The sequence below is a fragment of the Herpailurus yagouaroundi genome, unplaced genomic scaffold (assembly GCF_014898765.1).
Source record: "Herpailurus yagouaroundi ecotype Mexico unplaced genomic scaffold, PumYag 220, whole genome shotgun sequence".
Taxonomy (NCBI): domain Eukaryota; kingdom Metazoa; phylum Chordata; class Mammalia; order Carnivora; family Felidae; genus Herpailurus; species Herpailurus yagouaroundi.
In genome coordinates, this window is record NW_024412451.1 from 7,220,288 (window position 1) to 7,245,702 (window position 25,415).

General features: G+C 44.9%; 2 protein-coding genes and 1 non-coding gene across 7 annotated transcripts in view; 2 read left to right on the top strand and 1 right to left on the bottom strand.

Moving 5' to 3' along the window:
• The window catches only part of ZNF613 (zinc finger protein 613), a 47,074-nt gene extending 39,896 nt beyond the window's left edge, over nt 1–7,178 (top strand). The window contains exon 7 of one of the 3 annotated variants that reach the window (XM_040458028.1): nt 6,867–7,178. In XM_040458028.1, the coding sequence (XP_040313962.1) occupies nt 6,867–6,907 (41 nt within the window). In that variant the 3' untranslated portion in view covers nt 6,908–7,178. Of the gene's footprint in view, nt 1–2,963; nt 3,248–6,866 lie in introns of those variants that run through there. The other 2 variants (XM_040458030.1, XM_040458029.1) reach the window with 2 other exon arrangements.
• On the bottom strand, nt 321–426 carry LOC121019064 (U6 spliceosomal RNA). The gene has a single exon (XR_005785427.1). It is a non-coding gene; the product is annotated as a U6 spliceosomal RNA (small nuclear RNA).
• A 2,587-nt stretch (nt 7,179–9,765) lies between the features above and the next one.
• The window catches only part of LOC121018927 (zinc finger protein 432-like), a 56,056-nt gene continuing 40,406 nt past the window's right edge, over nt 9,766–25,415 (top strand). Inside the window, exons 1-5 of one of the 3 annotated variants that reach the window (XM_040457986.1) lie at nt 9,766–9,978; nt 11,369–11,559; nt 15,020–15,146; nt 16,522–16,617; nt 21,678–23,638. In XM_040457986.1, the coding sequence (XP_040313920.1) occupies nt 11,545–11,559; nt 15,020–15,146; nt 16,522–16,617; nt 21,678–23,395 (1,956 nt within the window). In that variant the 5' untranslated portion in view covers nt 9,766–9,978; nt 11,369–11,544 and the 3' untranslated portion in view covers nt 23,396–23,638. Of the gene's footprint in view, nt 9,979–11,368; nt 11,560–15,019; nt 15,147–16,521; nt 16,618–21,677; nt 23,639–25,415 lie in introns of those variants that run through there. The other 2 variants (XM_040457983.1, XM_040457984.1) reach the window with 2 other exon arrangements.

The window sequence follows — 25,415 nt, forward strand, 5'->3', positions numbered from 1 at the left end:
CCTCCCCCATGGGTTCCTGTTAAGTTTCTCAGGATCCACATAAGAGTGAAACCATATGGTATCTGTCTTTCTCTGTATGGCTTATTTCACTTAGCATAACACTCTCCAGTTCCATCCACGTTGCTACAAAAGGCCATATTTCATTTTTTCTCATTGCCACGTAGTATTCCATTGTGTATATAAACCACAATTTCTTTATCCATTCATCAGTTGATGGACGTTTAGGCTCTTTCCATAATTTGGCTATTGTTGAGAGTGCTGCTATGAACATTGGGGTACAAGTGCCCCTATGCATCAGTACTCCTGTGTCCCTTGGATAAAAAAATATGGAACGCTTCACGAATTTGCGTGTCATCCTTGCGCAGGGGCCATGCTAATCTTCTCTGTATCGTTCCAATTTTAGGCATACCTTGATTTTAAATAAAGAAGGTAATGAAGGGCAAAGAAGAGAGGCATAAATAGTAAGAAATCTGCAAGGCCATGGCCAAGACTGCCACAGAGCAGCCTGAAGCCTCACAGAGGCCAGTGTCAGAGGGTATTTGGGGGGGCAGCACTGGAATGGAAATAGGTAAATGGGGTGATCAAGGCAATGTTAACTTTTTTATTTTTAAGTTTATTTATTTGAGAGAGAGAAAGCATGAGTTGGGGAGGGACGGGGGGGGGGGGGGCGCCGGGAGAGAGAGAATCCCAAGCAGGCTCCACATCATCAGTGGAGAGCCCGATGCGGGACCCGAACTCACAAACTGTGAGATCACGACCTGAGCCCAAGTCGGCCGCTTAACCGACCGAGCCCCCCAGGCACCCCAAGGCAATATTAACTTTTATTGCCAGGCTGACTGTTTAGACTTTATGTATTGGTAATTGAACTAGTTGAGGTAGCATGATGAATGGTAGGGGTTTTTTGTTGTTTTGTTTTTTCAGCTCTGGGTTGTCTTAATTTCTACCTGGTGGCAGCTGTGTAGCAATAATAAGGAAGGGCCTGAGGCTGTGGGAAAAACAGCGTACCAGTGGCCCGAGTCTTGGTTCAGAAGGAGGCAAGTGGTCCCAGAGGCTGCTTAACTGAGGCCAACATGGAGACAGAATGCAGAATTATGGGGGCGCCTGGGTGGCGCAGTCGGTTAAGCGTCCGACTTCAGCCAGGTCACGATCTCGCGGTCCAGGAGTTCGAGCCCCGCGTCGGGCTCTGGGCTGATGGCTCAGAGCCTGGAGCCTGTTTCCGATTCTGTGTCTCCCTCTCTCTCTGCCCCTCGCCCGTTCATGCTCTGTCTCTCTCTGTCCCCAAAAAAGTAGGTGAACGTTGAAAAAAAAAAAATTAAGAATGCAGAATTATGGAAGAAGACGCAGTCCATTGCAAGATGAGGGATCAGTGCCTTAGGGGTGTCAAAATGGGAGGAAATCAGATGTGACATCTGTACAGGTACAGCTTGCAGAATGCGACGGAAGGTGATGGTCTTCTTCTTCCGTATGGAAGCACATCTGTCCCTGGAGAAGTCTGCGTGTCCACCAGTCTGGTGGAATTTCCTGGATGGTCATTCTCTCTCACCTTTGCCCCTTTCTTCAGGAACGTGCCCCAGCTAGACTAAAAGTTGGGAGTGTGGAGATAAGAGTCTGTCCCTAAATGTATGGCCAGGGTGATGGTGCTCTGCAGAATGAAGAAAGGGGTAAATTTTGGAAAGCGGACGACCACCCAAGAGTATCACAGAAATGTCAAACTCAAACACTGAGGGTCCAACATTCTGAATTGCCTGAGATGTTTGTTCATAACAAGCATCTGCTTCTGCCCTTGACTACCATAGTCCGTTTGCTTCCTTTGGTGGGACTCTTCCAAACCGGAAGTCTGAATGTTTGAGCAACTAACATCTTGGTCCTTTGCCTCAACTTTGTTTCAGTCTTTGCGCTCTGAACACGACCTCAGCCTATCCTTTATCCTTAAAAATTTACATATGGATATTTTCCACATCGCTGTGTCCACTCAGGCCAGTTCTCAACATTTGTCTATCCAACTGGGTACTGGCACCTTGCCGTCTAATAAAAATAAAAATGTTTATATGCTTCGGAAAGTCCACTTATTTCCCCCACATTCTGAACTTCAGTAACATCCACCCTCTTGAAGAAAGTTTCCACCTACCTCTTGACTCCAGCAAAATATTTAGGAGTGAACCTTAATTCTTCATGTCCTTTCTCCTTCCATTTTGAACTCAGTGGTAAGACTTGTCTTACTCCACAGTGTATCCTCATTTCCTCCACCTCTCTTCATCTCCTTTGCTTCTTCTAACCACTTCTCATAATTTGCAGCTGTCTCCCTTTTTTCTTTTTTTTTTTTCAATATTGATTTTTGAGAGAGAGAGACAGAGCATGAGCGGGGGAGGGGCAGAGAGAGAGGGAGACACGGAATCCAAAGCAGGCTGTCAGCACAGAGCCTGATGCGGGGCTCGAACTCATGGACCGTGAGATCGTGACCTGAGCTGAAGTCAGACGCTTAACTGGCTGAGTCACCCAGGCGCCCCTGCCTCCCATTTTTCTTTGCTCAGTGTATTTTCCATACCTAGAATGTAAACTCAGAATAATACATTCACGTGTCCCCAACACCAGCACCGTGGCCAGTACCTACCAGGCATTTTATTAGGATTTGTGGAATGACTGAATGCAGCCCTTGTAACCTTGGATGAAGTTTTTTCCACCTGTGTTTTCTCTTCTAACAGTGGTTTTCTTATTTTCTGCTCTCTGCGTGTTTCGCAAGATGCTATTTAGAAAGCAGCCGACTGTATAGTTATTCATTGTGAACTCTCTAAACTTATTTGTATGCTTTTTGCTTTTGCCACTTGATTTTTGTGTGTCGTGTTTTTACCAGTATTCAAGAAATAAGGGACATTAATAGAGACTCTTTTATACTGAGATCACGCAGTCAACGCGAAAGATTGCCTAGTCCACACCTAGGCACTCATGGTTCTCTTCTTTCCTAGAAGCCGAAGGTGATGATCAGCTACGGTGACACTTGCACGGCTGGAGATGCCTGAAGACAACTAAATGCGGAACATGATGCCTCTGAAAATATTGTCCGTCTGGACCATCATTTTCCTTTCAGGCAAAATTAGGGGAAAGCGCTGAAATCAAATTTAAATTCAGTCAGTTAAAGCAGAGGCTACGAAACAAAGAACTCCATGGCGTGCAGTGGAGATGAGAAATCCTCTCTCCTTACAAAGTATGAGCAACTTCACACTAAAACTGCCTGAAATTGGAAAACCCATCAGCACTAAGGCTCCCGTTTGTTCAGCACCAGAGGGCTCACAAAATTGGGGAATGCACGTATGCAGTGAATGTGGGGAATCCTTCCTCAAGGAAGTCTCAGCTCACCGAACGTGAGAGGATTCACCGGGGAGAGAAACCCCATGGATGCAGTACATATGGGAAGGCACATACCACAAAGTCCAGGTTCACTGGACACGAGAAAATTCACACAGGAGAGAAACCTATAGGTGAATGTGCCAAAGCCTGTTATAGGAAGTCAGAAGTCATTATACACGAGAGAAATGGAAGAGGAGAAAACCCCATTGAGGCAGTAAGTGTGGCAGAGCCTTGCTCATTAAGTGACATCTCATTTTACTTCAGAAAACTCATACCTGAGAGAAACCCTATGTATGATTGTGGAAAGGGCTTCACCCAGAAGATTAGTTTCATTGTACGTGAGTGAACTCATACTGGTGAGAAACCCTGTATATGTAGTGAATGTGGACCAGGCTTCATCCACAAGGTGAGCCTCTTACAACATCAGGGAGTTCATGCAAACAAGGCTTCCTTTGTATGTAGGGACTGTAGAAAATCCTGTCCTCAGGGGCACCTGGGTGGCTCAGTCAGTTAAGTGTCCAACTTCGGCTCAGGCATGATCTCGTGATTCGTGAGTTGGAGCCCCGTGTTGGGCTCTGTGCTGACGGCTCCGAGCCTGGAGCCTGTTTCAGATTCTGTGTCTCCCTCTCTCCCGGCCCCTCCCCACTCACGATCTATCTCTCACTCTCTCTCTCTCTCTCAAAAATTAAAAAAAAAAAGAAAATCCTGTCCTCAGAAGTCAGGTCTCATTAAACATCAGAAAACGCACACAGGAAAGAAACCTCATAAATGTAGTGAATGTGGGAAAACCATCAGGAAGCAACAGGTCATTATCCATTAAAGAACTCCTACAGGAGAGAGAGCTGTGAATGCACTGGGTGTGGGAAAGCTTTTGCCTACAAGTCTTGCCTTATTAAACAAACAAACAAACAAACAAACAAAAAAACCCCACACAAAGGAGAAACACGTAGATTTATAAAATTGGAAAACCCTTCCACAGAGTCACAGCTTCTTAGAAGTGAAGTCCTATTAATTTGGTGACTGTGCAAATGCCTTCTGTCGCCTCTCAGACATTATTAAATATCAGTGGGCTTCTAGCAAATAGGAACTTAGCCCTTTTGGAACAGCCTCTTGCTAGGTTGCGCCCTCCAGTGTTGGCAGAAAATTTGCCCAGGGGAACAAAAATCTTACAAATGTAGTCAATGTGATTGTGCCTTCAGTGGTCAATGATTTCACACATTATGTCTCAAAAAAACCTATGGGAAGGAAATGCAGAGTAGAAAAACAGTGAACAAAAAATTCCAGGCCATTATGTAGTTAAGTGTATTTTGAGAGAAATATGAATGCAGAGACTGGGAAAGCCTGATAAATTTCATTCTCTATATTGTTGATACAGAGACACAGTCTGATGTTAGTAACCCTGTCGTTTCTTTGCCTCTTTTGTTTCCTCCCTTATGTTCATTTATTTCTTAAATTCCACGAGTGACATCATAAGGTATTTGTCTTTTTCTGAGGTATTTTGCGTAACATAATACTCTCTAGCTTCCACATCAATTGCTCGGTTTCGTCAACTAATCTGGAATGCCTGGGATCATAAGTGAAACAAAACACTGCTGTGAGTATAAAGAGATAAGGTGGTATCTGGATATTGCTAGGAATGAAAATCTTTATAATATAGAGTTGGTTGATAGGAAAAAGCAGTCTTTGACTAGTGGAGTTTGGGGAACATATAAGATCTGTTCAGTTTCCCTAGGATAGTGTGGAGGATTAATTGAAAAGCGGTCGGTACTCCTTTCATAGATTTTCAGGACCTTATATTATGTAAAGTCACCTGAGAAACAGCCTTTCAACGAATTACTGTTCATTCAGTGAATATTTGTGAAGTACCTGCTTTATACCCAGTAGTATTCTACCAGCTAAGGACACAGGTGAACAAAATGGCTTTGCCCTCCTGGAATGAGTGTTAAGTTAGCTGAATTATATGTAAGTGGTGTATCTTCACGCTCCATCTAACATACTCAGGGTATGTAAACTCCACATTAGGTGAAATGGGACGTGAAATAATTGGATCACGGGTTTTGTGCTTAGAATGACGTGGAGTTAGAATGATCCTAAGTACATTTTTCCCCAAGGAGAGTATTTGAATGGGAGACAAGCGGAGTCCTATTAATAATGTATAAATAATCTGTTAATGAATGGATAAAGAAGATGTGATACACACACAAATGGAATGTTAGCCACCAAAAAGAGTGGAATCTTGCATTTGCAATGATATGGATGGAGCTAGAGAGTATTATACTAAGTAAAATAAGTCAGAGAAAGACAAATACCTTATGATGTCACTAGAGGAATTTAGGAAACAAATGAACATAGGGGAGGAAAAAAAAAAGAGGCAAACCGAGAGGGAGGGTGGGGAGGGGTGGGTTAAACTGGTGATGGGGATTAAGGAGTGCGCTTGTGATGAGCACTGGGTCTTGTATTAAGTGATGAAGCACTAAATTCTACACTTGAAACTAGTATTACACTGTATGTTAATTAACTGGAATTTAAATTAAAACTTGGAAAGAGAAAAATAATGTATAAATAATCCAGGATACAAATACGTCTTTAGAAATGCCCATGTCTTTTCTCCCCACGTTGACTGTACATTCCTTGATAGTTTTGCACTGCTTCAGTACCACTAGCCACATGCGGCTATTTAAATGTAGATTAATTAGGGGCGCCTGGGTGGCGCAGTCGGTTAAGCGTCCGACTTCAGCCAGGTCAGATCTCGCGGTCCGCGAGTTCGAGCCCCGTGTCGGGCTCTGGGCTGATGGCTCAGAGCCTGGAGCCTGTTTCCGATTCTGTGTCTCCCTCTCTCTCTCTGCCCCTCCCCCGTTCATGCTCTGTCTCTCTCTGTCCCAAAAATAAATAAATGTTGAAAAAAAAAATAAATAAATGTAGATTAATTAAAGTTAAATTAGACATGTATTTCCTTAATATCAAGAGTTCATAGGGGCGCCTGGGTGGCACAGTCGGTTAAGCGTCCGACTTCAGCCAGGTCACCATCTCGCGGTCCATGAGTTCGAGCCCCGCGTCGGGCTCTGGGCTGATGGCTCAGAGCCTGGAGCCGGTTTCCGATTCTGTGTCTCCCTCTCTCTCTGCCCCTCCCCCGTTCATGCTCTGTCTCTCTCTGTCCCAAAAATAAATAAACGTTGAAAAAAAAATTAAAAAAAAAAAAAGAGTTCACATTCCAAGAATTCAATAGTTCTAGGTGACTAGTGACTACCATGTCGGACAATACAGATGTATTACATGACAATTACATCATCACAACCGTCTATTGATTGGTGCTGCTTTATAGGGTCATACATTCTTTGTGACATAGAAGAAATAAAAGAATTATATGTTGATTTGGAAGATGAAGGTGAATGGACTATAAAGAAAAAAGTTCTATCAGTGCAAAGAATGAGCGATTGTAAGGCAGTTCTAAAGAATGGAATTGTTACAAAAAACACTGTGTGTACGTGTGTGTTATTAGGCTTAATGTTTGCCTATAAAAGGGGGAGAGAAGAGGACTAGGATCCCCAGAGAAGCAGAATAAAAAACATGAGAACCTCAGGCAAGATGGAGGAAAGCTGGGATATGAAAGGAGGTAAGGTTCCTCTTGAGTGTATTGGAGAAGAACCCTTAAATTGTTCACAGTCCTATCACCTTTGAAAGTTGCTATAATTTGAGTTCCCATGTCCTCTGTGACCTGCTTAACAGCATATGTGGTTTGCCTTTTCTATTCCTTTTTCCTCTTATGACTGGGGCTCTTGTCCTCTCTCCTCTTTCCAGTCTTTCTCTTGATCCAATAAAGATATCCTGCTTGAGTCCTGGTTAGAGAAGAAAAGGGTATTTGCTATGCAGTAGCTGTTTTACATTTCCATCACAAACCCTGGATTAAGGGGTAAATTGAATCCAACATATATATATTTTTTAACATTTAAATGTTATTTTTTAAAATGTTTTTTTAAATTTTTTTTAATGTTTATTTATTTTTGAGAGAGACAGAGACAGAATGTGAGTGGGTTAGGGGTAGAGAGAGAGGAAGACACAGAATCTGAAGCAGGCTCCAGGCTCTGAGCTGTCAGCACAGAGCCCAACGTGGGGCTCAAACTCAGGAACTGTGAGATCATGACCTGAGCCGAAGTCCGACACTCAACTCACTGAGCCACCCAGGCGCCCCTAAAAACGTTATTTTTAAACATTATTTATTTTATTATTATTTTTTAAATGTGTATTTATTTTTGAAAGAGACAGAGACAGAATGCGAGTGAGGGGCACAGAGGGAGACAGAATCTGAAGCAGGCTCCAGGCTCTGAGCTGTCAGCAGAGCCCGATGTGGGGCTTGAACTCACAAACTGTGAGATCATGACCTGAGCTGAAGTCAGCCGCTCGACCGACTGAGCCACCCTGGCACCCCTATTTTTTAAAATGTTTATTTTAGTTTTTGAGAGAGCATGAGCAGGGAGGGGCAGAAAGAGAGGAAGACACAGAATCCAAAGCAGGCTACAGGTTCCAAGCTGTCAGCACAGAGCCCAAAGTGGGGCACGAACAGGAATGCGAGATCATATCCCGAGCTGAAGTCAGATGCTCAACCAACTGAGCCACCCAGGCGCCCCAACCCAACATATTTTTAAGCACCTAAACTTGGTTATCTCAATATCTGAGATTTTATTCTGTACTGCAGTCATTAGATAATGGAGAACAGGAAATTTTTCATGATTGATTTGTATTTTACAGACATCACCTTGCCTGCTGTATGAAAACGAGCTTAGCACAGACCAACGGTGCAAGCAGGGACAATTTTAGTATCAGGGGCGAGACTGGGCCAGCATAGGAATGATGGAGGAGTATGAAGATGGAACTGTCTTTTGCTTTGACCTGTGGTTACATGACTTTATCGGGTGCATTCTGAAAATTATAATAGCCTACGGGTTTTAACATAGCGGGGGCAAACAGGTGAACACAGCCTGTGTTCTTGAGGTGTCTGGTTCCTCGCGGTGAGGGAGACTTCTAAGCTCAGCAACTGGCATTGGCGGGAGAGTGGGTGGGGAGGCGGTGCGGGGTGGAGAGGAGAATATGAGCGAGAGCAGGCTGGAAACGGGTAGCAGGCTGCAAAAGATTGGCAAACACGTCTTGGTGAAGATGCACAAGGCTGTGGTCAATCTGTTTTTTGTGCTCATTTTATTTCCTGCACGTGAATATTCACGGCATTTCCAGCTGCAATATCCAGATCACTGGAAACAACCCCAAGGCAATTATGCTGTGTGCAAGAAGCTAGAAAAAGGAGTACATACGCAACTAATTTCATGAATATGTTGCAGACATGCAACATATCTTTATAATTTTTTTTAAGTTTATTTATTTACTTTGGCGGGGGCGGGGTGCAGAGAGAGAGGGAGCGACAGAATCTCAAGCAGGCTCCGCACTGTCAGCACAGAGCCCGATGCGGAGCTCCAACCCCCGAACCAGTGAGATCATGACCTGAGCCGAAACCAAGAGTCGGACGCTCAACCGACTGAGCCATCCAGGCGCCCCTTTATAAATTTTTTTTTTTAATTAACATGTATTTACTTTTGAGAGAGCACGAGTGGGGGAAGGGCAGGGAAAGAGTGGGAAACAGAGCCCGATCGCCGGCTAGAACCCACAAACCGTGAGATCGTGACCTGAGCCAAAGTCCCACGCTTAACCGACAGAGCCACCCAGGCGCCCCTAATCTTGAGTGACAGAAGTGGCTGCCTGGGATGTGTTAAGGGACATGGATGGGATGAGGCTGGCAAGAGGCTCACAACGACCGTGGCTTCAGCTCTCTTGGCGACCGCCGCATGCCCCACTCCATCTCACTTTTCCAAACCGTGGTCTCCCCGGCACCCTCGCCGAGGTCCCGGCCGCGCGGCTCCCTCCCAGCCGGCGGGCACCTGCCCCGGCCCTCTCCGGCCGCAGCGCGCCGCCCGCTTTCTTGGTAAGCCTGCTGGAGGTTTTACACGGCCGCTGAGCCTTTCCGCAATGAGAATCGAGACCGAGGTGCCCAGAGGTTATTTTAATTTCCCACCGAGCGGAGACCTCGCGGCCGGAGGAGCCGCGCCCCTTAGATGGGGAAGGGCTCCGGCTTTGGTCAACTCGGCGCCGTTCCGCGTCCCCTACAACTAAGGGTCCTCTGTCCCTTCAAAGGTTACCGCCATATCACGTCTGCTTCGCGTGAGCGGGAGCCTCTGAACATCTCCCCATTTTCCTGTGAGGCCTGGAGGGGCGAGAAAGGGCGAGTTTCCGCGGCGTTCTTTCACCGCCGCCTCACGGCGCAAACACACCGCTGCCCAGGTTTCCGTAAGGCGGGTATTCAAAGATGGCGGCCCCGGGGCGCCGAGGCGACGGCCGCGCGGACTTATGACCTCATAAGGAGGAGCCGGAAACCCGTATTCCGTTCTCCATAGAAACGCGCCAGAAACGCCGCTGACCCTCGTCAGGTGTTCCCGGGAGAGGAGGCCGGGCGAGGGAACTAGAGCGAAGGAAGTTTAGGGAAGTAAGTTAGGCCCTGAAGAGGTCGCTGCAGGTTCAGGAGAGACTCAAGTCCTTGTGTGGGTCTATTTGTAGAAAAGGCGGGGAGAGGGGCGGCCGGTCGGCCTCTAGGTAAGTTGTTGCTCCCCTAAGTCGGTGAAGGTAGCGTAGGGCGGGTGTGTTTTTGGAGGTGAGCACGGAGGAGTCTGTATTGAAAATCTGTAATCGAGATGTCTTTGGGGTCAATCCTGGGGGGGCTGTGCTGGTCAGTGATTAAAGATCTCAACAGATCAACTACCGAGAGTCCTGAGGTCAGGGTTTAGGGTCTTCGCAGGTCACTCAGCCTGTAGGTGATTGACAGCTGGTGGGGTGGTGTTTGTCACAGAAGGCGGCGTTTGGCTCTGGTTCTGCAATAATTTGGAGCTCAGTGTTTGAGGAACCATTAAGGGAGGTCAGTGTAGCTGATCCAGTTTTGGTATTGATTCGGTGGGGTCGTGGCCTGTCTTTTGTGCAGGATCGTGTGACAGCAGGCTTGGAGGCTCAGGGGCCCCGGCTGGTTCGTGCGTTGGGCTCAGATCGGCTCCTGGAACAGACGTGTTGAATGTTAACATTCCTTAAAAGCTTCAGGTCCAAGTCCCTCCTCCATATAATTTTCTAATCTCTTTTGGCTCTCCACATCATCCCGTCCCTTTGAATCCGCAGAAATGAAAGTTTTGGGAGAGAGAAACGATTCAGCAGATTTAAAATTAATTAGCCTTTTATTTAAGATTCTGTGTTTATCCTTCTGTAATTTTACTGCGTGTTGTCTTGGATATTTCCTTTCAGGTTATACATTATATAAAATGTGCTATTTTCCCAGTATTTATTTAAAATTTTTTTAAATGTTTGGTTTTTTAGAGAGAGAGACAGAGTGTGAGAGTGTGAGAGGGGAGGGAGCAGAGAAAGAGGGAGACACAGAATCCGAAGCAGGCTCCAGGCTCCAAGCTGTTAGCACAGAGCCCAATGTGGGGCTCGAGCCCATGAACTGAGAGATCATGACCTGAGCCCACGTCGGACACTTAACGGACTGAGCCACCCAGGCGCTGCTCAGTATTTATACTTTTGAGTTGTCTTTTAATTTTTAATTTGTTGAGGTGTTTTTAAAACTTTGATTCTATAGCTCATATTCTCTCTCTCTCTCTCTCTCTTTTTGGTGTGCTCATTGTTCTGCATATTGAAGTGTATGTACATAGGGTAAATAAAGAGATAGGAGAACAACATAGTTTAAAGGAAAAATTCACTGTTCCTCACTGTCCATATGGCCTCATTTCTAAAATTGATCTGAAAATTACTTGCCACTGAGGCAGAGTTCTGTTCCAATTCTCCTTTGCCACTTCCCATTACCTGCTACTTCAGGGTCTTATGCCTAAGTCATGATTCCTGGGGAACCAAATAGACACAAATACTGGGGACCATGTGTCAAGGTGAGTACACGGCAAGAGAGGATGTAACACTGAAAGTAATTTTGCTCTTCGGCCTACAGGTCCTGACAAGAGACAAGAAATGAATGAAGAAAGAGGAGGTTCCACGACCTAGACAGTGTCATTTCTGGAGCACTTTTGACTGGCTACTAGATTTCTAACTAGAAATTTGGGGCATATCTGGAAGAGACAAAGACAGAATATCCCAGTTGTTGGCCATTTCTCAACACAGAAGAAAATGATCAATGCCCAGGTGATTTTTGTCTTTTTTAAAATTCTCTTCTTTATTCCCTGGTGAATTTATAGAGGCTTGTGAAAATATAGAGCCTGAGTGGCTCAGTTGGTTAAGCATCTGACTCTTGATTTCAGCTCAGGTCACGATCTCACAGTTGGTGAGTTCAAGCCCTGCATCGGGCTCCGCATTGACAGTGCAGAGCCTGTGTGGGATTCTCCTTTTCTCCCTCTCTCTCTGCTTCTCCCCTGCTCACGTTCTCTCTTTGTGTCTCAAAATAAAGAACTTTATTTTTTTTAAAAATCCGTTCAGTATCTAGAGAGAAAAAAACTTTGACTCTACCTCCAACATCATGGCAAAGTAGAATCAAGAATATAGTGTTGATGTGATTCCTGGTAAATGACCAGCATTGGAACATAATATGTAACTAAAGGACCCTCTGGGTTACATCAGCTGACACGCTGCATCTAATATGTGTGACAGTGACAAGAGAATCATGCTAAGTTACATGATATGCAGTGACTGAGAGGAGAAAGCAGAAAAGTTCCTCAGGGGATGTCAATATTTCATGGCACTGAGGACTCAGGAAAAATTTTATATTCTTCTTAGAGGTGATGGGGTAGACAGTGTTTTCAGCAGTCACCTTTTTTTTTTTTTTTAAGTTTATCTATTTTGAGAGAAAGAGAGAGACTACGAGTGTGGGAGGGGCAGAGAGAGAATCTCAAACAGGCTGTGTGCCATCAGTGCAGTGTATGGGGCTCGAACTCACAAACTGTGAATTTACGACCTGAGCAGAGATCACGAGTCGGACACTTAACCAACTGAGCCACTGAGGCGCCCTAGAACACTAACCTTCTAATGAAGGCAGCAGCTGACTCCCTCCTGCTGTTTATTATAGAGTTCCACAGAGACTCCTGGGGCATAAACCAAGCAAATTCAGTGAACACGGCTTTTTCAGGGGACCAAAGTAAGGCTCCAGGAACAGGTGCCTGTACTGGCATTCAAGTACAGATTTGGCATTAGATAGTTGCACAAAATTTTGTCTAGTAAGGGCTTGAATTACTGGGTTCTAGGATATTTGCTTTACAACTTTATGTTATCTCAGAAAATGAAGAATCCTTTCCTGTTTAAAAAAAAATTTTTTTTAACCTTTATTTTTGAGACAGAGAGAGACAGAGCATGAACGGCGGAGGGTCAGAGAGAGGGAGACACAGAATCGGAAACAGGCTCCAGGCTCTGAGCTGTCAGCACAGAGCCTGACACAGGGCTCAAACTCACGGACCGCGAGATCATGACCTGAGCTGAAGTCGGACGCTTAACCAACTGAGCCACCCAGGCGCCCCCCTTTCCCGTTTTTAGATCCAGTTTTTACCTACTCTTCTTTTTAGTGCTTTTGTTTCCTGTAACTATACAAATTGCTCACGAGTACCTTTTAAAGAAAAAAAAAAAATCGGGGCACCTGGGTGGCTCATTCGGTTAAGCATCTGATTCTTGATCTCGGCTCAGGTCGTGATCTCACAGTTTGTGAGTTCAAGCCCCATGTCAGGCTCCGCACTGATGGCATGGAGCCTGCTTGGGATTCTCTCTCTCCCTCTCTCTGCCCCTCCCCTGTTCATGCTGTCTCTCAAAGTAAATAAATAAAACTTAAAAGCAAAAAAGTACATTCTCTCTTCATGTCCTCTTTCCTCATTCCTTCATACCACTTTAACAGATGTGTGGTGTGCTCCTGCTGTCCCTGGACCTGTGTGTGCATCTGTGCACGTGGCCCACTTACAAATGTAACTGGATTTATGTACATCTGCGTATGTAAACACACCTGTCATGACATCTTGTGTGTCGGTGGAACCATACTCCAAAGAGCATAATCTGTTCTTAATCCAGGCATCTAAAGAAATAATGACTGCAATGGATTGATGAATATTAATTATACAAAATTCCATTGGTCTGTAGTCATACTCAATGAGTAAAACTGTGTAAAGCATTTAGCGGGTACCTTCTAAGTGATATGTGGATCGTCTATGCCTAAAATCTTCGCCAATGCTTAATAATAGCACATTATCAAATTGCATAATTGCAATCTGGGGCTCGAACCCACAAACCGTGAGATCAGGCCGAAGTCAGCCGCTTAACTGACTAGTGAGCCACCCAGGCGCCCCCTAATATCCTCGTAATTCCTTAAGTGAAAAGAGCACTAGAGGCATCTTTCGGTCCAATATTTGGTCTTCGATCTCATCTGTGACAGAGTTCCTAAATCCCTTGGAATGTCCTGGGTGATAGGAGCAGCTCTTGTTCTTAATAAACTTTTTATTTAAAAATTTTTTAATGTTTATTTATTTTTGAGGCTGAGAGAGACAGAGCATGAACAGGGAAGGGGCAGAGAGAAAGGGAGACACAGAATCGGAAGCAGGCTCCAGGCTCCAAGCTGTCAGCACAGAGCCCGACGCGGGGCTCGAACTCAGGAAGTGTGAGATGTGACCTGAGCCGAAGTCGGATGCTTAACCGACTGAGCCACCCCGGGCGCCCCAGAGCAGCTCTTGTTCTAATGGTGTGACTCTGGGTGGGCTCCTGCATGGGGGCTGGTCTGCAGAAAGGCCAAGCCATTATCAGAAGTGTGGAATTTTCGGGGCGCCTGGGTGGCGCAGTCGGTTAAGCGTCCGACTTCAGCCAGGTCACGATCTCACGGTCCGTGAGTTCGAGCCCCGCGTCGGGCTCTGGGCTGATGGCTCAGAGCCTGGAGCCTGTTTCCGATTCTGTGTCTCCCTCTCTCTGCCCCTCCCCCGTTCATGCTCTGTCTCTCTCTGTCCCAAAAATAAATAAACGTTGAAAAAAAAAAAAAAGTGTGGAATTTTCAGCAGTATCCCCATTATCCAGAGAGGAGAGAGGGGCTGGAAATGGAGTTCATGACCCCCCATGCCTGTGATGGAGCCTCCATAAAATCCCAAAGGTGTGTGGTTTGGAGAGCTCCAAGCTTAGTGGACGTGGGTGCTGAGGGGGTGACGTGCCCCTCCCCTCGGACCTCGCCCTGTTCGTCTCTTTCATCTGGATGAAATCTGTATCCTTTATCGTATATAATAAACTAGTACGCGGTTAAGTACACTGAGTTTTCTGAGCCGCTTAAGCAAATTAATCAAACCCAAGGAGGGGGAGTCACTGGAACTTCCACTCTGTAGTTTGGTAGAGCACGGGTGACAACACGGACTTGGATTGGTGTCTGAAGCGAGGGCAGGGGCAGTCTTGTGGGACTGACCCCTTAACCTGTGAAATGTGACGCTGTCTCCAGGTAGGTAGTGTCAGAATTGAGTTCAGTTGTAGGCCATCCAGCTGGTGTCAGAGAAGGGCTTAAAAAACACACAAAAACACCACCTATACTTCAGAACTGGTCTCAGCGTCATAGTTACTATTAGCAGGGCAGCTTCCTTTATATTCCTCATGAACCAATAAAAGCGAACCTTTCATATTAAACAGGGCTTTGTTATTACAGGAATCACTGACACTGGAGGACGTGGCTGTGGACTTCTCCCGGGAGGAGTGGCGGCTCCTGGCCCCAGCCCAGAAGGACCTGTATCGAGATGTGATGCTGGAGAACTACAGGAACCTGGTGTCAGTGGGTGAGGACAGTTTCCCTGTGTCCCTCAGAAGGTTCCCGGTCGGTGGCCTTTCCTTTCTCAGCTGCTTACACTTCAGGGTCCCTGCACTGTTCTGAATGGCTGATACCCAGGACCACCTCTGGCACATGCTAAAAGGGTCTAACGTATTATGAGCTGTTTTTATTAGCAACACAAATGATGCTAAGCGCGTGGGGGTTTTCCGCACCGACAACCAGGCCTCCAGCTCTTCAGGTAGCAGCTAGGTGTCCTGCAATCCATTTCAGTTCTGACACTACCCAGAGTTGGCCTCAGACTCCACAGGTTTAAGGGTTTAGTACCGCAGGACCGCCCTCACTTTGGAGGCCAGTTGCAAGTATTGGGTACCCACTGTACCCACGCTTCAGTCCAGCTATAAATTAGGCATTCCTGCAACCCCGCTTCTGGTCTGCTAATTTGCCAGAACAGGTCGCAGAGCTGAGGAAAGCACTTTACTTAGGATTACCATTTTATGGGGGCACCTGGGTGGCTCAGTCGGTCAGGTGTCTGACTCTTGGTTTCGGCTCGGGTCATGGTCTCGCGGTTCGTGAGGTTGAGCCCTACATTGGGCTCTGTGCTGACAGCACAGAGCCTGCTTGGGATTTTCTCTCTCTGCCCCTCCCCTGCTTGTGCTCTCTCTCTCAAAATAAATAAATGAACATTAAAAAAGGAGATTACCATTTTATTATAAAGGATAAAACTCAGGAGCAGCCCAAAGGAAGAAAGGTAGAAGGGAAAGTATGGGGGGAGGGGTGTGGACCTTCTATGACCTGTCCAGGTAAGCCACCCTCCTAGCACCCCAGTGTGTTCATCAGCCTGGAAGCTCTCCCAGCCTGGTTTTTTGGGACTTTTTATGGAGATTTCATTATGTAGACATAACCACTGAGATCATTAGCCACTGGTGATTAACTCAGTCTCCAGTGGCCGGGGGAGGGGGTTGGAGCTGAAGGTCCCAACCTCCTAATCACTCGTGGGTGTTTCTGGCAGCCAGCCCCCAGGCTTAAGCTAGATCGGTGCCCCTGTGACCAGTCATTAGTTCACAAAAGACACCCTTCACTCTGGAGACTCCAAGGGCCTTAGAAGTTCCTGTGTCAGGAACTGGGACTTAGAACAAATCCTGGAACAGACGTTCCTATCACAGCTGCCACTCAGGAAATTACAAGGGCCTTACGAGCTCTGTGCTGGGAGCCTGTACAAAGACTGAATATATATTATAATATCACAGCATCACGAGTGCCCTCTCCCGAGAGAAGAACCCCTGCCGTGCAGATGCGAAAACTGTCAGCCCCTCACGTGTAGCGTCCTCCCATCCCGACACACCCCAGCCCATCTCCAAGTGTCCTGTCTCTCCCACGGGCAGGGCATCAAGCCAGCAAACCAGACGTGCTCACCAAGCTGGAACGAGGGGAAGAACCGTGGGCGATAGAAGAGGAAGTCCGCAGTGGAACCGGTCCAGGTGAGTGGGAGCCAGCTAGCTGGGTCACTGAGGAAGTCCCCCTCCAGCCGGGGGGAGGAGGCGGGCCGGGTGCTTGAGGACTCCATGCATCTCCCTGCCATGGGAGAGCTTTTCCTCCAGGTCTTTAGAAGGAAGTAGAACTCTTTTTTTCCCCTTCTGATATCTGATCCTTGCTTTTTTTCATTTTACACCTTAATTTGTGTTGCTTTTGCCTAGGGTTCTTCCATGGATTCTGTAGCTGACCCCCTTCTTTGTGCCCCATCAGAGTGGGTGTCCCTGTTCCTCCCACCCTGGCTGTGAAATTACCCTCCCGGGGGCTGAGTCCAAAGAGAAATGTGTGACTTCACACTGTTTCCGACGGTTGCACGTTCCGGCCCCTCTGGAAATGCTGATTTCCCTCCCAACAGCCAACTCCACCCTGTGTGTTGTGTCTCCACAGTAACCTGGTCTCTTCCCTGGTCCGCTTCCTAGCTCTTCCCCCACCTTGAAGGTCTTCAGATCCTTTCCATTTTCGCTGCTGTATTCCTAATACTTGAGATTTCTCTTCTGGGTTATGGATTAAGCTCTTTCTGATGTCTGGATGAGACTCCAAGTCGATACCTCCCTACTTGTTGTCTAGTGTGAATTCAGTTCTAGGTATTTTACCTGCCTATGATTTCCGAGTCCCTGCATGAGGAATAGGAATGCTCTGCCCTCCACACAAAAAATCCCTCTTGATCCCATTTGAACATTATTCTGTCTTAGTACTGCACACCTTACCCTGCCCACGCTGTTAACTGTGGCATTCTTGTCTTGAAGATCTCTGCTGTTTCTGTTGACTGTGTCATTAGAAAAGTTTCTGTTGACTGTTTCACTGGAAAAGATGGCTTTACATCATCAGGTCTAGCCTAAATCAGCTGTGTTTGCTTCTGTGGCTTCCTTCCTGTGGTTGATATTTCTGATTTTCCTTTGGTTCATCGTAGGTCTTCCCGTTGTACTAATTTCTCTAAATCATTTGTTTTTCATATTCTTTTTTTATAAGCAGTTTTAAGATAATTCACATAGCCTACAATTTGCCAACTTACCGCATACAATTGAGTGCTTTGTATCACATTAACACAGTTATGTAACCATCCCCGATTCTGAAAGATTTTAATCACTTTAAAAAGAAACATTTCTGGGGCACCTGGGTGGCTCATTCGGTTAAGTGTCTGACTCTTGATTTTGGCTCAGGTCATGATCTCACGGTTCATTAAGTTCAAGCCCCGCATGGAGCCTGCTTGGGATTCTGTCTCCCTCTGTCTGCCCCTCTCCCACTTGCTGTCTATCTCTCTCTCATAATAAATTTAAAAAAGGAAAGTTAAAAAAAAGGGAAACATTTCTAGGGCTCCTTTTTTGAAATATTTTGAAATATTTTTATCACTTTAAAAAGAAACATTTCTAGGGCACCTGGCTACTGGCTCAGTTACGAGAGTATGCAACTCTTGATCTCAGGGTTATAGAGATTACTTAAAAGTAAAATCTTTGGGGCGCCTGGGGGGGGCTCAGTTGGTTAAGCGTCTGGCTCTTGATTTCAGCTCAGATCATGGTCTCATGGTTTGTGAGATCGAGCCCTGCATTGAGCTCTGTGCTGACAGCATGGAGCCTGCTTGGGATTCTCTCTCTCCCTCTCTGCCCTTCCCTGACTCGTATTCTCTCTCTGTCTCTCTCTCCCTCTCAAAAAAAAAAAAAAAATTTTTTTTTAAAAAGTAAAATTTGGAGTGCCTGGGTGGCTCAGTCAATTAAGTGGCCGACTTTGGCTCAGGTCATGATCTCATGGTTCATGAGTTCAAGTCCTGCATCGGGCTCTGTGCTGACAGCTCAGAGCCTGGAGCCTGCTTCAGATCCTGTGTCTCCCTCTCTCTCTGCCCCTCCCCCATTCACACACACACACACACACACTCTCTCTCTCTCTCTCTCTCTCTCTCTCTCTCTCTCTCTCTCTCAAAAATAAACAAACATTAAAAGGGTGCCTAGATGGCTCAGACTGCTAAGCTTCTGACTTCAGCTCAGATCATGATCTCACGGTTCATGAGTTCAAGCCCCGCGTTGGGCTCTGTGCTGACAGCTGGGAGCCTGGAGCCTGCTTCACATTCTGTGTCTCCCTCTGTCTCTGTCCCTCCCATGCTCACACTCTGTCTCTCTCATAAATAAACATTAAAAAAAATTTTTTTAAGTAAAATCTTTTAAAAAATAAGATAAAGAATAAAAGGAAACATTTCCTCCCAGGCCCCCAGCCCCAGGCAACCCCTGCTCTCCTTTCTATATCTACAGATTTGCCTGTTCTGGATATTTCATATAATCATAAAATATTTGGTCTTTTGTGTCTGGCTTCTTGCATTTAGCCTAATGTTTCTGAAGTTCTCCTGTGCTTTAACATGTATCAGCACTTCATTCCTTTTTATTGCCAAATAATACTCCCACTGTATGGATATACCACATTTTATTTACTTATTCATCCATTGATGGACATTGGGTTCTTCCACTTTTGGGGCTTTTATGAATTATTCTATGAACATTAATTTTTCTTGGGTATACATCAAGGAGTGGAATTCTCGGGTCACATGGAGTCCAGGAAGTGTCCAAACATGGTGCTTCCAGGCTCATGGTCAGCATTTCCTCCTCCCAGCCATGGTGTGTGACAATAACAGAGTATTGCCAACCAGGGGACCTCACTTGATCCTTTGGGTATTTTTACTGGGGCTCAATCCCACATTAATCACGTGGCTGAACTTTAGTTTCTAGCCCCTCCAGAAATCAGGCTAATTCCTATAGTCTCCAGTTCCTCTGAGGGTCTGAAGGTTGGAACTGATATGGCATGACCCAAAGCCTCCATCATAAATCACATTGTTAGAATGTCCAGTGGTCAAAGACCCCAGGCAAACAAAGACACTCCTGTCAAGTAGGACATTCCAAGGGCCTAGAGATCACTTCCCTGGAGCCAAGGGCAAGGGCCATACTTCTCTTTGGGTGAGGTTAAATCTTCACTGAAGGTAACTCTAAACACGAACAATAAAGGGATTAATTTAGAAATAAAGAAGAAATAGAGCTCATGGCCCTCCGATCAGAATGGAATGACAGCATGATATGTATAAGGTACACGTACATTTTGAAGTAAGAAGATGTTGCCATGAATTAGGAATGAAGGCATGAAATAGGAAATGGGCAAGGCCATGGGGTTGACTATTCAGAGTGGTCTGGAATTGGCTGGATGAAAGCCAGAATTAAAAGGTGTCTGTAGGAGAAGCAGCGGGGACATGGATGAATGGGAGTATTCATGATGATGTACACGTTTATTGCCAGGATGACTGGGTTTGATAGGTGAGTAATCGAGGTAGCATGGTGGAGGGCTGTGCTTGGTTTTGTATTTTTTGTACAAAGATTTCCTGCCAATCACGTGTGGCCTATATGAGCCAGGTGGACCAAGGTTGGACTGTGGTCCACTAAATCTGATTGATGTTTGGGAAGTTAGTTGGATGGTGGTCTATAGAAAGGCAAATTTAGGAACAGGATTATAATGCAAGAGTATCTTTCAGCTCATGTTAAATTCTGAAGGCCTTACCTTCTTATTTGCTAGGTAACAAATGCATTTTTTCTATATACACCTTAGTATGCATATTTCCCTGATCTCTCTAGTCAGAATTTGGTTTCTCTCAGTGAACTTAAAGAATCCACAAACTAAATGTTGGACTATCTAAAACCTTCATTATCTTTCATTCTCTGTGTCCTCCCAATGTTTCACCCGGTCCTCTTTTGAATAACAGGTATGTATTATTTCCACACTGCTATCTCTATTTATACCCCCAACCAGATCTTGATGTCTATACTACATTTTTTTAAGTTTATTTATTTTGAGAGAGAGAGACAGAAAGACCGTGTGTGTGGGGAGGGGCAGAGAGGGAGAGAAACAACCCCAAGCAGCACAGACCTGATGCAGGGCTCCCCATTCCACGAACCATGGGATCATGACCTGAGCCAAAACCAAGAGTTGGATGCTCAAACAGCTGAGCCACCCAGATGCCCCTATACTACATTCCTAATAATCCTCTCGATGTTTGCAACACAGACTTTTTCCAACACTTTCTGGATCTCAGTAATATTCCTCATCTCCATTTGACAGGTTTCTACCTACCCAGTGGCTCAAGCCATAAGGTTAGCAGGGTCACCCTGATTCCTAACCACTGTCTGCTGAATTCATCATTTAACTGTCTTTTCCTTATGCAAGTATGTCCTGTTTTTCTCTACTTTCCAGTGTCCCTTTCTCCTTTAATCACATTTAACAGTATCCAACTCCTTTCTTTTTTTTTTCTTCATTTGGTTTTCCCCAACTAGGCTTAAGATCAGTGAAAGTGAGGCATATTTTAAATGTTCCAAACACCAGCATAAGTGCCTGTACACAGGAGCCATTCAGTAAACAGCTTGGAGTGAATAAACACAACCCTCATCGTTCTGGATAGTAGTCTCTTCTACCCCTGTGACCTGATGTCTTTCCAAGTTCTGTGGAATGGTATCCCTCCGACCTTGTCATTTGCTGCCCAAAATGACTTGTGTTTTAGTATCTCTGCAAGTTCCTAGTTAGGAAGCAGCCAAATGTACATACGTTGTCAACGGTGTCACCTTATTGGTCCACTTACTGCTTTTTTCTTTTCATTTGTCTGTATAATTATGTTTTTATCAATGTATAAGAGATAAGGAACATTTATATATGGCATTCTGTATTATACTGTTGTCACTAAAATGCCGTTTTTAAGAAACACCAAAGAATTTCTTAAAGTTTTATTTGGGGGCACCTGGGTGGCTCAGTCAGTTGAGTGTCCGACTCTTGATTTTGGCTCGGGTCGTGATCCCCAGAATCTTGGGATTGAGCCCCACATCGGGCTCCAAGTCTGGAATCTGCTTGAGATGATCTCTCTCTCCGTCACTCTCTCTAAAAAAATAAAAAATAAAGTTTTATTCTCTCTTTCTCTCTAAAAAATAAAAAATAAATAAAGTTTTATTCAAAACAAGATTATGAAAGGATTCATTGTTCTCTTCTTTTCTAGAAACTGGCAAAGTTGATAATCACCTGCAGGGTCACTGGGAAGATGAAAGAATGCTGAAAGGTATGGAACTGTACCCCGAACACAATGCATTCGGAAATATCGTCCCTCAAAGCAAAAGTCATTTTCCTTTCAGGCAAAATCATATGTTTGAGTTCTATATAAAAACTTTGAAATCAAATTTAAGTTTAGCCAACCAGAGCAAGATCTATGAAATTAGGAACTCTACAAAAGTCAATGGAAGTGAGAAATCATTTCTGCATGATAAGCGTGAAGATTTTCATTCTGCGGTTAAATTCCCTGTAAGTACAAGACCCGTCAGCAATAAGTCCCAAGTCACTAAGCATCAGAGAACTCATGAAATAGAGAAAGCCCATGTGTGTGGTGAGTGTGGAAAAGCCTTCGTTAAGAAGTCTCAGCTGACAGATCATCACAGAGTTCATACAGGAGAGAAACCTTATGGATGCAATATTTGTGCAAAAGTTTTCTCCAGAAAGTCCAGGCTCAACGAACATCAGAGAATTCATAAAAGAGAGAAATCCTTTATATGCAATGATTGTGGAAAAATCTTCACCATGAAGAGCCGTCTAATTGAACACCAGCGAACTCACACCGGAGAGAAACCCTATGTTTGCAGCGAATGTGGCAAAGGTTTCCCAGGGAAGCGTAATCTCATTGTGCATCAGCGAAATCATACTGGAGAGAAATGCTATGTATGCAGTGAATGTGGGAAAGGCTTCACTGGGAAGAGCATGCTCATCATACACCAGCGAACTCACACAGGAGAGAAACCCTACATCTGCAGTGAATGTGGGAAAGGCTTCACCACGAAGCACTATGTCCTCATACATCAGCGAAATCACACAGGAGAGAAACCCTATCTATGCAATGAATGTGGGAAAGGTTTCACCATGAAGAGTCGACTGATTGAACATCAGCGAACTCACACCGGAGAGAAACCCTATGTATGCAACGAATGTGGAAAAGGCTTTCCCAGGAAGAGTAATCTCATTGTACATCAGAGAAATCATACGGTAGAGAAGTCCTACGTATGCAGTGAATGCGGAAAAGGCTTCACTGTGAAGAGCATGCTCATCATACACCAGCGAACTCATACTGGAGAGAAACCCTACGTCTGCAGCGAATGTGGGAAAGGCTTCCCCCTGAAGAGTCGGCTGGTCGTACATCAGCGAACACATACCGGAGAGAAACCTTACAGATGCAGTGAATGTGGGAAAGGTTTCATTGTGAATAGTGGACTGATGTTACATCAGCGAACTCACACTGGAGAGAAACCCTATATATGCAATAAATGTGGAAAAGGCTTTGCCTTTAAGAGCAATCTCGTGGTACACCAGCGAACTCATACTGGAGAGAAACCCTTTACGTGCAGTGAATGTGGGAAAGGCTTCACCATGAAACGCTATCTCCTCGTACATCAACAAATCCATACAGGAGAGAAATCCTACGTCTGCAGCGAATGTGGTAAAGCCTTCGCTGTGGAAACCGAGCTGATTTTACATCAGCAAATTCATACTGGAGAGAAACCTTATGCATGCAATGAATGTGGGAAAGGCTTCACTGTGAAAAGCCGTCTAATCGTTCATCAGCGAACTCATACAGGAGAGAAACCTTTTATATGCGGTGAATGTGGAAAAGGCTTCTCCTCAAAGAGAAATCTGATTGTACATCAGAGAACTCATAATGGAAACAAACCCTAATGACACAATGAACGCGGTCACACCTTGAGGAGGAAAATACGCCTTGTGCCACATTGGAGATTTCACACAGGATTGACTTCCTTGATTTGTACCGACTGTGGAAAATCCTATTCGTTACCTCCCAGGGAATTTATGCAGGAGACAAACTATGTATGTGGTGAGTGTGAGAAAGTCTTCCAACACCAAGTCAGCACCATTGGACATCAAAGAATTCATAGAAGAGAAAGCCTCGATGGGTTCAATGACTGACGATTACATCTCTCTCATTTGTCAAGCCTCGTTAATACACACAAGAAATGGGGACACCTGGGCGGCTCAGTTGGTTAAGCGTCCAACTTTGGCTCAGGTCATGATCTCACGGTTTGTGAGTGTGAGCCCCACATCAGGCTGTGTGCTCTCAGTGCATCAGGCTCTGTGCTCTCAACACAGAGCCTGCTTCGGATCCTCTGTCTCCCTCCCTCCCTCTCTGCCCCTGGCTCACTTGCATTCTCTCTCAAAAATAGACACTAAAAGAATACACACAAAAAATGTGTAAGTCAAAGTACATAATCCTTTGCAGGGAATCTGAAATTACATACAAGTGAACTCAGGCAGGAGACAAACAGTGATAGTTCCGTGAACTCATTAAACACCAGTGTGCTCCCAGCAGACCTGAAAAAGTCAGTGTAGATTAATTAGCCTGTTGCTAAATTTTCACCCTTGGGAAGGTAGGGGATTTGGATAGGAGTGACATCTAATGGATGCAGAGAATGTGCTAGTGCCTTCAGTGATCAGTTACCTCACACCATAAGTCGAAACAGGTAGACAAAACCTCTGACACATTCAATGTAGAAACGTCTTGAGGAAACATTTTTAGGTAATTATATATCTGAAAAGCATACAGTAAGATGAATCGTGTGACTGGAGAGAGCAGGAAAGCCTCATGGGAATAAAGATCCTGTCTAATCAGTGATCATAACAGATCACCAGTGAACTTAACACACAGTAGCGACGTGACGATCGTGGGAAAGTCGTTGCCTAGAAGTAAAACCTCCATAGTTGTCTGAAAATCATGCTGAAGGAAAATGGCAGTGAATATGGCAGGATTTTAGTGATACATTCTGCCTCATCCTTTCTCGTGAAGTCATGCAGAAATAAAACTCATGAACACACTAAATGTGTTGGAACTAGCAAAACATCAGAAATTCTGAAGAGAAGAAGCCTCGTGAAAATGATGCATACCTGAGTTTTCTGTCACAAATCTAAACTTAATACACCTGATGTCCATTTCGGGGCAGGGTACCTTGAATCACATTCTCAGTGATTCCATAATTTTAAAGCAGGGTGTTCTCACCGCTGATTAAATGTTAATGTTGTACACAAGGCAGGAGTGTTCTGCGCCCAACGTGTGTCGTCTGATTCTTGCATTTCTGAGGCTCTAAATTCATCTCTTTTGGGCAAAAGAAAAAGGAATATATTTATAAATGTAATTTAACATTTGGATGTATTGATCTAAGTTTATAAGTTAGCATTAAGTAGTTTACAAAAATAACCTTATATATGATTTTTCTAAATTTTTTTGAAATAATTTTAGACTCACGAGAAAGTGTAAACTTTGCAAAGTTCCTGAGTACCTGTACTCAGTTTCTTCAGTGACGTGATCTTACATAACTGTAATACATAATCAAAACCAATAAAATAACATTGGTACAATGCTGTTAACTAGAGACCTTTTTTGGTTTTCACTAGTTTTTGCATGCACTGATTTGTGTGAGGTCTTGTTTTGTTTTTTAGTGGAGAGTTCTAAGAAACATTATCACATAGATAGATTTCTGTAAATCCCACCACACCACAAGCAGGAAGCAGAATTGTGCCAACACAAAGAAACATCCTTGTGCTGCCCCTTATAGTCACACTCTCCCCACAACCCTGACCCACGGCGACTGCTGACCAGTACTCCATCACTCTGATTTTGTCATCTCAAGGATGCCGTTGAAATGGGATGATACAGTGTAGCCTTTGAAGACAGGCTTTATTTTAC